The sequence below is a fragment of the Oncorhynchus nerka genome, linkage group LG11, assembly GCF_034236695.1.
Source record: "Oncorhynchus nerka isolate Pitt River linkage group LG11, Oner_Uvic_2.0, whole genome shotgun sequence".
Classification (NCBI taxonomy): Eukaryota; Metazoa; Chordata; class Actinopteri; order Salmoniformes; family Salmonidae; genus Oncorhynchus; species Oncorhynchus nerka.
This window is the reverse complement of record NC_088406.1, coordinates 11,150,141-11,167,527: the sequence shown is the minus strand read 5'-3', so window position 1 is coordinate 11,167,527 and position 17,387 is coordinate 11,150,141. Positions and strand designations below refer to the sequence as shown.

At 46.8% G+C, this 17,387-nt stretch overlaps 1 protein-coding gene across 1 annotated transcript in view; it reads right to left on the bottom strand.

Annotated features, from left to right (window-relative positions):
- Window positions 1–17,387, bottom strand: part of LOC115115214 (rho guanine nucleotide exchange factor 26-like) — a 126,992-nt gene that overhangs the window by 78,270 nt on the left and 31,335 nt on the right. The window contains 1 exon segment of the mRNA XM_065024213.1: window positions 5,265–5,321. Within this exon segment, the coding sequence (XP_064880285.1) occupies window positions 5,265–5,321 (57 nt within the window).

Here is a 17,387-nt window from a genome sequence, read left to right as displayed (position 1 = left end):
TCATCCCTTTCTGCTCACCCCAGCTCCTCATCCCTGTCTACACCCCAGCTCCTCATCCTATCTACACCCCAGCTCCTCATCCTGGTCTACACCCCAGCTCCTCATCCCTGTCTACACCCCAGCTCCTCATCCCTGTCTACACCCCAGCTCCTCATGGCTGTCTGCTCACCTCATCCCGGTCTACACCCCAGCTCCTCATCCCGGTCTACACCCCAGCTCCTCATCCCTGTCTACACCCCAGCTCCTCATCCTGGTCTACACCCCAGCTCCTCATCCTGGTCTACACCCCAGCTCCTCATCCTGGTCTACACCCCAGCTCCTCATCCTGGTCTACACCCCAGCTCCTCATCCCTGTCTGCTCACCCCAGCTCCTCATCCCTGTCTACACCCCAGCTCCTCATCCCTGTCTACACCCCAGCTCCTCATCCCTGTCTACACGCCAGCTCCTCATCCTGGTCTACACACCAGCTCCTCATCCCTGTCTACACCCCAGCTCCTCATCCCGGTCTACACCCCAGCTCCTCATCCCTGTCTGCTCACCCCAGCTCCTCATCCCTGTCTACACCCCAGCTCCTCATCCCTGTCTACACCCCAGCTCCTCATCCCGGTCTACACCCCAGCTCCTCATCCCTGTCTGCTCACCCCAGCTCCTCATCCCTGTCTACACCCAGCTCCTCATCCCTGTCTACACCCCAGCTCCTCATCCCTGTCTACACCCCAGCTCCTCATCCCTGTCTACACCCCAGCTCCTCATCTTGGTCTACACCCCAGCTCCTCATCCCGGTCTACACCCCAGCTCCTCATCCTGGTCTACACCCCAGCTCCTCATCCCTGTCTACACCCCAGCTCCTCATCCCTGTCTACACCCCAGCTCCTCATCCCTGTCTACACCCCAGCTCCTCATCCCTGTCTACACCCCAGCTCCTCATCCCTGTCTACACCCCAGCTCCTCATCATGGTCTACACCCCAGCTCCTCATCCCTGTCTACACCCCAGCTCCTCATCCTGGTCTACACCCCAGCTCCTCATCCCTGTCTACACCCAGCTCCTCATCCCTGTCTACACCCCAGCTCCTCATCATGGTCTACACCCCAGCTCCTCATCCTGGTCTACACCCCAGCTCCTCATCCCTGTCTACACCCCAGCTCCTCATCCCTGTCTACACCCCAGCTCCTCATCATGGTCTACACCCCAGCTCCTCATCCCGGTCTACACCCCAGCTCCTCATCCCGGTCTACACCCCAGCTCCTCATCCCGGTCTACACCCCAGCTCCTCATCCCGGTCTACACCCCAGCTCCTCATCCCTGTCTGCTCACCCCAGCTCCTCATCCCTGTCTACACCCCAGCTCCTCATCCCTGTCTACACCCCAGCTCCTCATCCCTGTCTACACCCCAGCTCCTCATCCTAGTCTACACCCCAGCTCATCATCCCTGTCTACACCCCAGCTCCTCATCCCTGTCTACACCCCAGCTCCTCATCCCTGTCTACACCCCAGCTCCTCATCCTAGTCTACACCCCAGCTCCTCATCCTAGTCTACACCCCAGCTCATCATCCCTGTCTACACCCCAGCTCCTCATCCCAGTCTACACCCCAGCTCCTCATCCCTGTCTACACCCCAGCTCCTCATCCCTGTCTGCTCACCCCAGCTCCTCATCCCTGTCTACACCCCAGCTCCTCATCCCTGTCTACACCCCAGCTCCTCATCCCTGTCTACACCCCAGCTCCTCATCCCTGTCTACACCCCAGCTCCTCATCCCTGTCTACACCCCAGCTCCTCATCCCTGTCTACACCCCAGCTCCTCATCATGGTCTACACCCCAGCTCCTCATCCTGGTCTACACCCCAGCTCCTCATCCCTGTCTACACCCCAGCTCCTCATCCCTGTCTACACCCCAGCTCCTCATCATGGTCTACACCCCAGCTCCTCATCATGGTCTACACCCCAGCTCCTCATCCCGGTCTACACCCCAGCTCCTCATCCCGGTCTACACCCCAGCTCCTCATCCCTGTCTGCTCACCCCAGCTCCTCATCCCTGTCTACACCCCAGCTCCTCATCCCTGTCTACACCCCAGCTCCTCATCCCTGTCTACACCCCAGCTCCTCATCCTAGTCTACACCCCAGCTCATCATCCCTGTCTACACCCCAGCTCCTCATCCCAGTCTACACCCCAGCTCCTCATCCCTGTCTACACCCCAGCTCCTCATCCCTGTCTGCTCACCCCAGCTCCTCATCCCTGTCTACACCCCAGCTCCTCATCCCTGTCTGCTCACCCCAGCTCCTCATCCCTGTCTACACCCCAGCTCCTCATCCCTGTCTACACCCCAGCTCCTCATCCCTGTCTACACCCCAGCTCCTCATCATGGTCTACACCCCAGCTCCTCATCCCTGGTCTACACCCCAGCTCCTCATCCCTGTCTACACCCCAGCTCCTCATCCCTGGTCTACACCCCAGCTCCTCATCATGGTCTACACCCCAGCTCCTCATCATGGTCTACACCCCAGCTCCTCATCCCGGTCTACACCCCTGCTCCTCATCCCGGTCTACACCCCAGCCCCATCCCTGCTGCCTCATCCCTGGTCTACACCCCAGCTCCTCATCCCTGTCTACACCCCAGCTCCTCATCCTGGTCTACACCCCAGCTCCTCATCCTAGTCTACACCCAGCTCATCATCCCTGTCTACACCCCAGCTCCTCATCCCAGGTCTACACCCCAGCTCCTCATCCCTGTCTACACCCCAGCTCCTCATCCCTGTCTGCTCACCCCAGCTCCTCATCCCTGTCTACACCCCAGCTCCTCATCCCTGTCTGCTCACCCCAGCTCCTCATCCCTGGTCTACACCCCAGCTCCTCATCCCGGTCTACACCCCAGCTCCTCATCCCGGTCTACACCCCAGCTCCTCATCCCGGTCTACACCCCAGCTCCTCATCCCGGTCTACACCCCAGCTCCTCATCCCTGTCTGCTCACCCCAGCTCCTCATCCCTGTCTACACCCCAGCTCCTCATCCCTGTCTACACCCCAGCTCCTCATCCCTGTCTACACCCCAGCTCCTCATCCTAGTCTACACCCCAGCTCATCATCCCTGTCTACACCCCAGCTCCTCATCCCTGTCTACACCCCAGCTCCTCATCCCTGTCTACACCCCAGCTCCTCATCCTAGTCTACACCCCAGCTCATCATCCCTGTCTACACCCCAGCTCCTCATCCCAGTCTACACCCCAGCTCCTCATCCCTGTCTACACCCCAGCTCCTCATCCCTGTCTGCTCACCCCAGCTCCTCATCCCTGTCTACACCCCAGCTCCTCATCCCTGTCTACACCCCAGCTCCTCATCCCTGTCTACACCCCAGCTCCTCATCCCTGTCTACACCCCAGCTCCTCATCCCTGTCTACACCCCAGCTCCTCATCCCTGTCTACACCCCAGCTCCTCATCATGGTCTACACCCCAGCTCCTCATCCTGGTCTACACCCCAGCTCCTCATCCCTGTCTACACCCCAGCTCCTCATCCCTGTCTACACCCCAGCTCCTCATCATGGTCTACACCCCAGCTCCTCATCATGGTCTACACCCCAGCTCCTCATCCCGGTCTACACCCCAGCTCCTCATCCCGGTCTACACCCCAGCTCCTCATCCCTGTCTGCTCACCCCAGCTCCTCATCCCTGTCTACACCCCAGCTCCTCATCCCTGTCTACACCCCAGCTCCTCATCCCTGTCTACACCCCAGCTCCTCATCCTAGTCTACACCCCAGCTCATCATCCCTGTCTACACCCCAGCTCCTCATCCCAGTCTACACCCCAGCTCCTCATCCCTGTCTACACCCCAGCTCCTCATCCCTGTCTGCTCACCCCAGCTCCTCATCCCTGTCTACACCCCAGCTCCTCATCCCTGTCTGCTCACCCCAGCTCCTCATCCCTGTCTAGACCCCAGCTCCTCATCCCTGTCTACACCCCAGCTCCTCATCCCTGTCTACACCCCAGCTCCTCATCCCTGTCTACACCCCAGCTCCTCATCCCTGTCTACACCCCAGCTCCTCATCATGGTCTACACCCCAGCTCCTCATCCTGGTCTACACCCCAGCTCCTCATCCCTGTCTACACCCCAGCTCCTCATCCCTGTCTACACCCCAGCTCCTCATCATGGTCTACACCCCAGCTCCTCATCATGGTCTACACCCCAGCTCCTCATCCTGGTCTACACCCCAGCTCCTCATCCTGGTCTACACCCCAGCTCCTCATCCTGGTCTACACCCCAGCTCCTCATCCTGGTCTACACCCCAGCTCCTCATCCCTGTCTACACCCCAGCTCCTCATCCCTGTCTACACCCCAACTCCTCATCCCGGTCTACACGCCAGCTCCTCATCCCTGTCTACACCCCAGCTCCTAATCCCGGTCTACACCCCAGCTCCTCATCCCTGTCTACACCCCAGCTCCTCATACCTGTCTTACACCCCAGCTCCTCATCATGGTCTATACCCCAGCTCCTCATCATGGTCTATACCCCAGCTCCTCATCACGCCTAAATAACATTTTTAAAACTGATCGAGATATGCAGAAAGAACATAGAGAGAAGCCCCTGAATGGGGTAATGGCTGGTTAGAGGATGAGGCTACTCACAGCTGTCACACACGATATTGGGTAAAACACTCATTCTGATGTGACATTTCTGCCATCACTCTGAACTCTGATATTCTATTAGTAGGACATGTAGACAATCATTCTGTGCTCAGTCATTCATTTAGAGAGAGAAGGTAGTGATCACACCGGGAGAAGAGCTGTTCACACCTCTTATAGCACCATTTTTAAAATTTATTTCACCTTTATTTAACTAGGCAAGTCAGTTTCAGAACAAATTATTATTTACAATGACGGCCTACCCCCGGCCAAACCCGGGCGACGCTGGGCCAATTGTGCGCCATCCTATGGGACTCCCAAATCGGTGATACTCTCCATCTGCACACTTCTCTAGACACGTATTTGCTGAGACATCCATGCTATGAATTCATATGTCCCTCAACATCAACTGGTTTACTTGTCTATGGTCCATATTTTCAAGCCCTCCCCTTTAAGAAGGGTTTGCTATGGAAAAGGTTACGGGGAGAGGAGTTTAGGTTTGGTAGAGTGCAACGGGGGGCTACAGTAAGTGACCTGTCTGTGTGTGTACATCCTAACCTTTCTGGAGCCAGTCTGCTTGACCCTTTGTTGGAACTGTCTCTGTATGAAGGGGTCACACACACATACACACACGCACACTGTTACCTCTTGTCTTTTCCGCTCCTCCTGGCTGAGTTTATCAGAAACGCCACTCTTCTTTACCTGCAGGATAAACACAGTTTAGCACACAGGTTTCAGTAACAACATCAGGAAGAACACACACACACACACACACACACACACACACACACACACACACACACACACACACACACACACACACACACACACACACACACACGTCTACTGGCTATATTTGCCAACTGTTAGCAAAACAAAACAGTCACACAACTTTAGGAATGAAAGGAATTGTTTAGAGGTGGGGCATACCTCTGTATCCATCACAATGTAAACTCTCAGGTGTCTGCTTTTAGAGGAATTAGGGCTAATGTGTGTTCAGCTGTCTGTGGCAGCACACACACATTTTCTGTCTGTGAAAGCAGCAAGACAGACACACACTGTTCAAGACTCCACCACAGGATTAGTTCTCATAACAGACCTGTAGACCTATAGGAGCTGAATAAAGACCTGTAGACCTATAGGAGCAGAATAAAGACCTGTAGACCTGTAGGAGCTGAATAAAGCCCTGTAGACCTATAGGAGCTGAATAAAGCCCTGTAGACCTATAGGAGCTGAATAAAGCCCTGTAGACCTATAGGAGCTGAATAAAGACCTGTAGACCTATAGGAGCTGAATAAAGACCTGTAGACCTGTAGGAGCTGAATAAAGCCCTGTAGACCTATAGGAGCTGAATAAAGCCCTGTAGACCTATAGGAGCTGAATAAAGCCCTGTAGACCTATAGGAGCAGAATAAAGACCTGTAGACCTGTAGGAGCTGAATAAAGCCCTGTAGACCTATAGGAGCTGAATAAAGCCCTGTAGACCTATAGGAGCTGAATAAAGACCTGTAGACCTATAGGAGCTGAATAAAGACATGTAGGAGCTGAATAAATACCTGTAGGAGCTGAATAAAGACCTGTAGGAGCTGAATAAAGACCTGTAGGAGCTGAATAAAGACCTATAGGAGCTGAATAAAGACCTGTAGACCTGTAGGAGCTGAATAAAGCCCTGTATACCTATAGGAGCTGAATAAAGCCCTGTAGACCTATAGGAGCTGAATAAAGCCCTGTAGACCTATAGGAGCTGAATAAAGCCCTATAGGAGCTGAATAAATCCCTGTAGACCTGTAGGAGCTGAATAAAGACCTGTAGACCTGTAGGAGTTGAATAAAGACCTGTAGACCTATAGGAGCTGAATAAAGACCTGTAGACATATAGGAGCTGAATAAAGACCTGTAGACCTATAGGAGCTGAATAAATACCTGTAGACCTGTAGGAGCTGAATAAAGACCTATAGACATATAGGAGCTGAATAAAGACCTGTAGGAGCTGAATAAAGACCTGTAGACCTATAGGAGCTGAATAAAGACCTGTAGACCTGTAGGAGCTGAATAAAGCCCTGTAGATATATAGAAGCTGAATAAAGACCTGTAGACCTGTAGGAGCTGAATAAAGACCTGTAGACCTATAGGAGCTGAATAAAGACCTGTAGACCTATAGGAGCTGAATAAAGACCTGTAGACCTATAGGAGCTGAATAAAGACCTGTAGACCTGTAGGAGCTGAATAAAGACCTGTAGACCTGTAGGAGCTGAATAAATCCCTGTAGACCTGTAGGAGCTGAATAAAGACCTGTAGACCTGTAGGAGCTGAATAAATCCCTGTAGACCTGTAGGAGCTGAATAAAGACCTGTAGACCTGTAGGAGTTGAATAAAGCCCTGTAGACCTATAGGAGCTGAATAAAGACCTGTAGATATATAGAAGCTGAATAAAGACCTGTAGATATATAGAAGCTGAATAAAGACCTGTAGACATATAGGAGTTGAATAAAGACCTATAGGAGCTGAATAAAGACCTGTGGGAGCTCAATAAAGACCTGTAGATATATATAAGCTGAGTAAAGACATGTAGACCTGTAGGAGCTGAATAAAGCCCTGTAGCAGCTGAATAAAGACCTGTAGATATATATAAGCTGAATAAAGACCTGTAGACCTGTAGGACCTGAATAAAGACCTATATATAGGAGCTGAATAAAGACCTGTAGACATATAAAGCCATGTAGGAGCTGAATAAAGCCCTGTAGGAGCTGAATAAAGCCCTTTAGAAGCTGAATAAAACACTATAGGCGCTGAATAAAGCCCTATAGGATCTGAATAAAGCCCTATAGACCTGTAGGAGCTGAATAAAGCCATGTAGACCTGTAGGAGCTGAATAAAGACCTGTAGGAGCTGAATAAAGACCTGTAGACCTGTGAGAGCTGAATAAAGCCCTGTAAGAGCTGAATAAAGACCTGTAGACCTGTAGGAGCTGAATAAAGACCTATATATAGGAGCTGAATAAAGACCTGTAGACATATAAAGCCCTGTAGGAGCTGAATAAAGCCCTGTAGGAGCTGAATAAAGCCCTATAGGCGCTGAATAAAGCCCTATAGGATCTGAATAAAGCCCTATAGACCTGTAGGAGCTGAATAAAGCCATGTAGACCTGTAGGAGCTGAATAAAGACCTGTAGGAGCTGAATAAAGACCTGTAGGAGCTGAATAAAGACCTATAGGAGCTGAATAAAGACCTGTAGACCTGTAGGAGCTGAATAAAGCCCTGTATACCTATAGGAGCTGAATAAAGCCCTGTAGACCTATAGGAGCTGAATAAAGCCCTGTAGACCTATAGGAGCTGAATAAAGCCCTATAGGAGCTGAATAAATCCCTGTAGACCTGTAGGAGCTGAATAAAGACCTGTAGACCTGTAGGAGTTGAATAAAGACCTGTAGACCTATAGGAGCTGAATAAAGACCTGTAGACATATAGGAGCTGAATAAAGACCTGTAGACCTATAGGAGCTGAATAAATACCTGTAGACCTGTAGGAGCTGAATAAAGACCTATAGACATATAGGAGCTGAATAAAGACCTGTAGGAGCTGAATAAAGACCTGTAGACCTATAGGAGCTGAATAAAGACCTGTAGACCTGTAGGAGCTGAATAAAGCCCTGTAGATATATAGAAGCTGAATAAAGACCTGTAGACCTGTAGGAGCTGAATAAAGACCTGTAGACCTATAGGAGCTGAATAAAGACCTGTAGACCTATAGGAGCTGAATAAAGACCTGTAGACCTATAGGAGCTGAATAAAGACCTGTAGACCTGTAGGAGCTGAATAAAGACCTGTAGACCTGTAGGAGCTGAATAAATCCCTGTAGACCTGTAGGAGCTGAATAAAGACCTGTAGACCTGTAGGAGCTGAATAAATCCCTGTAGACCTGTAGGAGCTGAATAAAGACCTGTAGACCTGTAGGAGTTGAATAAAGCCCTGTAGACCTATAGGAGCTGAATAAAGACCTGTAGATATATAGAAGCTGAATAAAGACCTGTAGATATATAGAAGCTGAATAAAGACCTGTAGACATATAGGAGTTGAATAAAGACCTATAGGAGCTGAATAAAGACCTGTGGGAGCTCAATAAAGACCTGTAGATATATATAAGCTGAGTAAAGACATGTAGACCTGTAGGAGCTGAATAAAGCCCTGTAGCAGCTGAATAAAGACCTGTAGATATATATAAGCTGAATAAAGACCTGTAGACCTGTAGGACCTGAATAAAGACCTATATATAGGAGCTGAATAAAGACCTGTAGACATATAAAGCCATGTAGGAGCTGAATAAAGCCCTGTAGGAGCTGAATAAAGCCCTTTAGAAGCTGAATAAAACACTATAGGCGCTGAATAAAGCCCTATAGGATCTGAATAAAGCCCTATAGACCTGTAGGAGCTGAATAAAGCCATGTAGACCTGTAGGAGCTGAATAAAGACCTGTAGGAGCTGAATAAAGACCTGTAGACCTGTGAGAGCTGAATAAAGCCCTGTAAGAGCTGAATAAAGACCTGTAGACCTGTAGGAGCTGAATAAAGACCTATATATAGGAGCTGAATAAAGACCTGTAGACATATAAAGCCCTGTAGGAGCTGAATAAAGCCCTGTAGGAGCTGAATAAAGCCCTATAGGCGCTGAATAAAGCCCTATAGGATCTGAATAAAGCCCTATAGACCTGTAGGAGCTGAATAAAGCCATGTAGACCTGTAGGAGCTGAATAAAGACCTGTAGGAGCTGAATAAAGCCCTGTAGGAGCTGAATAAAGACCCGTAGGAGCTGAATAAAGGCCTGTAGACCTGTGAGAGCTGAATAAAGCCCTGTAAGAGCTGAATAAAGACCTGTAGACATATAAAGCCCTGTAGGAGCTGAATAAAGACATGTAGGAGCTGAATAAATACCTGTAGGAGCTGAATAAAGACCTGTAGGAGCTGAATAAAGACCTGTAGGAGCTGAATAAAGACCTATAGGAGCTGAATAAAGACCTGTAGACCTGTAGGAGCTGAATAAAGCCCTGTATACCTATAGGAGCTGAATAAAGCCCTGTAGACCAATAGGAGCTGAATAAAGCCCTGTAGACCTATAGGAGCTGAATAAAGCCCTATAGGAGCTGAATAAATCCCTGTAGACCTGTAGGAGCTGAATAAAGACCTGTAGACCTGTAGGAGTTGAATAAAGACCTGTAGACCTATAGGAGCTGAATAAAGACCTGTAGACATATAGGAGCTGAATAAAGACCTGTAGACCTATAGGAGCTGAATAAATACCTGTAGACCTGTAGGAGCTGAATAAAGACCTATAGACATATAGGAGCTGAATAAAGACCTGTAGGAGCTGAATAAAGACCTGTAGACCTATAGGAGCTGAATAAAGACCTGTAGACCTGTAGGAGCTGAATAAAGCCCTGTAGATATATAGAAGCTGAATAAAGACCTGTAGACCTGTAGGAGCTGAATAAAGACCTGTAGACCTATAGGAGCTGAATAAAGACCTGTAGACCTATAGGAGCTGAATAAAGACCTGTAGACCTATAGGAGCTGAATAAAGACCTGTAGACCTGTAGGAGCTGAATAAAGACCTGTAGACCTGTAGGAGCTGAATAAATCCCTGTAGACCTGTAGGAGCTGAATAAAGACCTGTAGACCTGTAGGAGCTGAATAAATCCCTGTAGACCTGTAGGAGCTGAATAAAGACCTGTAGACCTGTAGGAGTTGAATAAAGCCCTGTAGACCTATAGGAGCTGAATAAAGACCTGTATATATATAGAAGCTGAATAAAGACCTGTAGATATATAGAAGCTGAATAAAGACCTGTAGACATATAGGAGTTGAATAAAGACCTATAGGAGCTGAATAAAGACCTGTGGGAGCTGAATAAAGACCTGTAGATATATATAAGCTGAGTAAAGACATGTAGACCTGTAGGAGCTGAATAAAGCCCTGTAGCAGCTGAATAAAGACCTGTAGATATATATAAGCTGAATAAAGACCTGTAGACCTGTAGGACCTGAATAAAGACCTATATATAGGAGCTGAATAAAGACCTGTAGACATATAAAGCCATGTAGGAGCTGAATAAAGCCCTGTAGGAGCTGAATAAAGCCCTTTAGAAGCTGAATAAAACACTATAGGCGCTGAATAAAGCCCTATAGGATCTGAATAAAGCCCTATAGACCTGTAGGAGCTGAATAAAGCCATGTAGACCTGTAGGAGCTGAATAAAGACCTGTAGGAGCTGAATAAAGACCTGTAGACCTGTGAGAGCTGAATAAAGCCCTGTAAGAGCTGAATAAAGACCTGTAGACCTGTAGGAGCTGAATAAAGACCTATATATAGGAGCTGAATAAAGACCTGTAGACATATAAAGCCCTGTAGGAGCTGAATAAAGCCCTGTAGGAGCTGAATAAAGCCCTATAGGCGCTGAATAAAGCCCTATAGGATCTGAATAAAGCCCTATAGACCTGTAGGAGCTGAATAAAGCCATGTAGACCTGTAGGAGCTGAATAAAGACCTGTAGGAGCTGAATAAAGCCCTGTAGGAGCTGAATAAAGACCCGTAGGAGCTGAATAAAGGCCTGTAGACCTGTGAGAGCTGAATAAAGCCCTGTAAGAGCTGAATAAAGACCTGTAGACATATAAAGCCCTGTAGGAGCTGAATAAAGCCCTGTAGGAGCTGAATAAAGCCCCGTAGGAGCTGAATAAAGCCCTATATGAGCTGCATAAAGCCCTGTAGGAGCTGAATAAAGCCCTGTAGACATATAGGAGCTGAATAAAGACCTGTAGACCTATAGAAGCAGAAGTAAGCCTTGTAGGAGCTGAATAAAGCCCTGTAGGAGCTGAATAAAGCCCTGTAGACCTATAGGAGCTGCATAAAGACCTGTAGGAGCTGAATAAACACCTGTAGGCCTATAGGAGCTGAATAAACACCTGTAGGCCTATAGGAGCTGAATAAAGCCCTGTAGACCTATAGGAGCTGAATAAACACCTGTAGGCCTATAGGAGCTGAATAAAGCCCTGTAGACCTATAGGAGCTGAATAAAGACCTGTAGGAGCTGAATAAACACATGTAGGCCTATAGGAGCTGAAAAGAGACCTGTAGACCAGTAGGAGCTGAATAAAGACCTATAGACATATATGAGCTGAATAAAGACCTGTAGACCTATAGGAGCTGAATAAAGACCTGTAGACATATAGGAGCTGAATAAAGACCTGTAGACCTATAGGAGCTGAATAAATACCTGTAGACCTGTAGGAGCTGAATAAAGACCTATAGACATATAGGAGCTGAATAAAGACCTGTAGACCTATAGGAGCTGAATAAAGACCTGTAGACCTGTAGGAGCTGAATAAAGCCCTGTAGATATATAGAAGCTGAATAAAGACCTGTAGACCTGTAGGAGCTGAATAAAGACCTGTAGACCTATATGAGCTGAATAAAGACCTGTAGACCTATAGGAGCTGAATAAAGACCTGTAGACATATAGGAGCTGAATAAAGACCTGTAGACCTATAGGAGCTGAATAAATACCTGTAGACCTGTAGGAGCTGAATAAAGACCTATAGACATATAGGAGCTGAATAAACACCTGTAGACCTATCGGAGCTGAATAAAGACCTGTAGACCTGTAGGAGCTGAATAAAGCCCTGTAGATATATAGAAGCTGAATAAAGACCTGTAGACCTGTAGGAGCTGAATAAAGACCTGTAGACCTATAGGAGCTGAATAAAGACCTGTAGACCTATAGGAGCTGAATAAAGACCTGTAGACCTATAGGAGCTGAATAAAGACCTGTAGACCTGTAGGAGCTGAATAAATCCCTGTAGACCTGTAGGAGCTGAATAAAGACCTGTAGACCTGTAGGAGCTGAATAAAGACCTGTAGACCTGTAGGAGCTGAATAAAGACCTATAGACATATAGGAGCTGAATAAAGACCTGTAGACCTATAGGAGCTGAATAAATACCTGTAGACCTGTAGGAGTTGAATAAAGCCCTGTAGACCTATAGGAGCTGAATAAAGACCTGTAGATATATAGAAGCTGAATAAAGACCTGTAGATATATAGAAGCTGAATAAAGACCTGTAGACATATAGGAGTTGAATAAAGACCTATAGGAGCTGAATAAATCCTGTAGACCTATAGGAGCTGAATAAAGACCTGTGGGAGCTGAGTAAAGCCCTGTAGACCTGTAGGAGATGAATAAAGCCCTGTAGGAGCTGAATAAAGACATGTAGACCTGTAGGAGCTGAATAAAGCCCTGTAGCAGCTGAATAAAGACCTGTAGATATATATAAGCTGAATAAAGACCTGTAGACCTGTAGGACCTGAATAAAGACCTATATATAGGAGCTGAATAAAGACCTGTAGACATATAAAGCCATGTAGGAGCTGAATAAAGCCCTGTAGGAGCTGAATAAAGCCCTGTAGGAGCTGAATAAAACACTATAGGCGCTGAATAAAGCCCTATAGGATCTGAATAAAGCCCTATAGACCTGTAGGAGCTGAATAAAGCCATGTAGACCTGTAGGAGCTGAATAAAGACCTGTAGGAGCTGAATAAAGACCTGTAGACCTGTGAGAGCTGAATAAAGCCCTGTAAGAGCTGAATAAAGACCTGTAGACCTGTAGGATCTGAATAAAGACCTATATAGGAGCTGAATAAAGACCTGTAGACATATAAAGCCCTGTAGGAGCTGAATAAAGCCCTGTAGGAGCTGAATAAAGCCCTATAGGCGCTGAATAAAGCCCTATAGGATCTGAATAAAGCCCTATAGACCTGTAGGAGCTGAATAAAGCCATGTAGACCTGTAGGAGCTGAATAAAGACCTGTAGGAGCTGAATAAAGCCCTGTAGGAGCTGAATAAAGACCTGTAGGAGCTGAATAAAGGCCTGTAGACCTGTGAGAGCTGAATAAAGCCCTGTAAGAGCTGAATAAAGACCTGTAGACATATAAAGCCCTGTAGGAGCTGAATAAAGCCATGTAGGAGCTGAATAAAGCCCCGTAGGAGCTGAATAAAGCCCTATATGAGCTGCATAAAGACCTGTAGACCTATAGAAGCAGAAGTAAGCCTTGTAGGAGCTGAATAAAGCCCTGTAGGAGCTGAATAAAGCCCTATAGGCGCTGAATAAAGCCCTATAGGATCTGAATAAAGCCCTATAGACCTGTAGGAGCTGAATAAAGCCATGTAGGACCTGAGAAAAGCTCTGTAGACCTGTAGGAGCTGAATAAAACCCTGTAGGGGCTGAATAAAGCCCTGTAGGAGCTGAATAAAGTCCTGTAGGAGCTGAATAAAGCCCTGTAGGAGCTGAATAAAGCCCTGTAGGAGCTGAATAAAGCCCTATAGGCGCTGAATAAAGCCTTATAGGATCTGAATAAAGCCCTATAGGATCTGAATAAATACCTATAGACCTGTAGGAGCTGAATAAAGCCCTGTAGGAGCTGAATAAAGCCCTGTAGGAGCTGAATAAAGCCCTATAGGCGCTGAATAAAGCCCTATAGGATCTGAATAAAGCCCTATAGACCTGTAGGAGCTGAATAAAGCCATGTAGACCTGTAGGAGCTGAATAAAGAACTGTAGGAGCTGAATAAAGCCCTGTAGGAGCTGAATAAAGACCCGTAGGAGCTGAATAAAGGCCTGTAGACCTGTGAGAGCTGAATAAAGCCCTGTAAGAGCTGAATAAAGACCTGTAGACATATAAAGCCCTGTAGGAGCTGAATAAAGCCCTGTAGGAGCTGAATAAAGCCCCGTAGGAGCTGAATAAAGCCCTATATGAGCTGCATAAAGCCCTGTAGGAGCTGAATAAAGCCCTGTAGACATATAGGAGCTGAATAAAGACCTGTAGACCTATAGAAGCAGAAGTAAGCCTTGTAGGAGCTGAATAAAGCCCTGTAGGAGCTGAATAAAGCCCTGTAGACCTATAGGAGCTGCATAAAGACCTGTAGGAGCTGAATAAACACCTGTAGGCCTATAGGAGCTGAATAAACACCTGTAGGCCTATAGGAGCTGAATAAAGCCCTGTAGACCTATAGGAGCTGAATAAACACCTGTAGGCCTATAGGAGCTGAATAAAGCCCTGTAGACCTATAGGAGCTGAATAAAGACCTATAGGAGCTGAATAAACACATGTAGGCCTATAGGAGCTGAAAAGAGACCTGTAGACCAGTAGGAGCTGAATAAAGACCTATAGACATATATGAGCTGAATAAAGACCTGTAGACCTATAGGAGCTGAATAAAGACCTGTAGACATATAGGAGCTGAATAAAGACCTGTAGACCTATAGGAGCTGAATAAATACCTGTAGACCTGTAGGAGCTGAATAAAGACCTATAGACATATAGGAGCTGAATAAAGACCTGTAGGAGCTGAATAAAGACCTGTAGACCTATAGGAGCTGAATAAAGACCTGTAGACCTGTAGGAGCTGAATAAAGCCCTGTAGATATATAGAAGCTGAATAAAGACCTGTAGACCTGTAGGAGCTGAATAAAGACCTGTAGACCTATAGGAGCTGAATAAAGACCTGTAGACCTATAGGAGCTGAATAAAGACCTGTAGACCTATAGGAGCTGAATAAAGACCTGTAGACCTGTAGGAGCTGAATAAATCCCTGTAGACCTGTAGGAGCTGAATAAAGACCTGTAGACCTGTAGGAGCTGAATAAAGACCTGTAGACCTGTAGGAGCTGAATAAAGACCTATAGACATATAGGAGCTGAATAAAGACCTGTAGACCTATAGGAGCTGAATAAATACCTGTAGACCTGTAGGAGTTGAATAAAGCCCTGTAGACCTATAGGAGCTGAATAAAGACCTGTAGATATATAGAAGCTGAATAAAGACCTGTAGATATATAGAAGCTGAATAAAGACCTGTAGACATATAGGAGTTGAATAAAGACCTATAGGAGCTGAATAAATCCCTGTAGACCTATAGGAGCTGAATAAAGACCTGTGGGAGCTGAGTAAAGCCCTGTAGACCTGTAGGAGATGAATAAAGCCCTGTAGGAGCTGAATAAAGACATGTAGACCTGTAGGAGCTGAATAAAGCCCTGTAGCAGCTGAATAAAGACCTGTAGATATATATAAGCTGAATAAAGACCTGTAGACCTGTAGGACCTGAATAAAGACCTATATATAGGAGCTGAATAAAGACCTGTAGACATATAAAGCCATGTAGGAGCTGAATAAAGCCCTGTAGGAGCTGAATAAAGCCCTGTAGGAGCTGAATAAAACACTATAGGCGCTGAATAAAGCCCTATAGGATCTGAATAAAGCCCTATAGACCTGTAGGAGCTGAATAAAGCCATGTAGACCTGTAGGAGCTGAATAAAGACCTGTAGGAGCTGAATAAAGACCTGTAGACCTGTGAGAGCTGAATAAAGCCCTGTAAGAGCTGAATAAAGACCTGTAGACCTGTAGGATCTGAATAAAGACCTATATATAGGAGCTGAATAAAGACCTGTAGACATATAAAGCCCTGTAGGAGCTGAATAAAGCCCTGTAGGAGCTGAATAAAGCCCTATAGGCGCTGAATAAAGCCCTATAGGATCTGAATAAAGCGCTATAGACCTGTAGGAGCTGAATAAAGCCATGTAGACCTGTAGGAGCTGAATAAAGACCTGTAGGAGCTGAATAAAGGCCTGTAGACCTGTGAGAGCTGAATAAAGCCCTGTAAGAGCTGAATAAAGACCTGTAGACATATAAAGCCCTGTAGGAGCTGAATAAAGCCATGTAGGAGCTGAATAAAGCCCCGTAGGAGCTGAATAAAGCCCTATATGAGCTGCATAAAGACCTGTAGACCTATAGAAGCAGAAGTAAGCCTTGTAGGAGCTGAATAAAGCCCTGTAGGAGCTGAATAAAGCCCTATAGGCGCTGAATAAAGCCCTATAGGATCTGAATAAAGCCCTATAGACCTGTAGGAGCTGAATAAAGCCATGTAGGACCTGAGAAAAGCTCTGTAGACCTGTAGGAGCTGAATAAAACCCTGTAGGGGCTGAATAAAGCCCTGTAGGAGCTGAATAAAGTCCTGTAGGAGCTGAATAAAGCCCTGTAGGAGCTGAATAAAGCCCTGTAGGAGCTGAATAAAGCCCTATAGGCGCTGAATAAAGCCCTATAGGATCTGAATAAAGCCCTATAGGATCTGAATAAATACCTATAGACCTGTAGGAGCTGAATAAAGCCCTGTAGGAGCTGAATAAAGCCCTGTAGGAGCTGAATAAAGCCCTATAGGCGCTGAATAAAGCCCTATAGGATCTGAATAAAGCCCTATAGACCTGTAGGAGCTGAATAAAGCCATGTAGGACCTGAGAAAAGCTCTGTAGACCTGTAGGAGCTGAATAAAGCCCTGTAGGGGCTGAATAAAGTCCTGTAGGAGCTGAATAAAGTCCTGTAGGAGCTGAATAAAGCCCTGTAGGAGCTGAATAAAGCCCTATAGGCGCTGAATAAAGCCCTATAGGATCTGAATAAACCCCTATAGACCTGTAGGAGCTGAATAAAGCCATGTAGACCTGTAGGAGCTGAATAAAGCCATGTAGACCTGTAGGAGCTGAATAAAGACCTGTAGACCTGTGAGAGCTGAATAAAGCCCTGTAAGAGCTGAATAAAGACCTGTAGACCTGTAGGAGCTGAATAAAGACCTATATATAGGAGCTGAATAAAGACCTGTAGACATATAAAGCCCTGTAGGAGCTGAATAAAGCCCTGTAGGAGTTGAATAAAGCTCTGTAGGAGCTGAATAAAGCCCTATATGA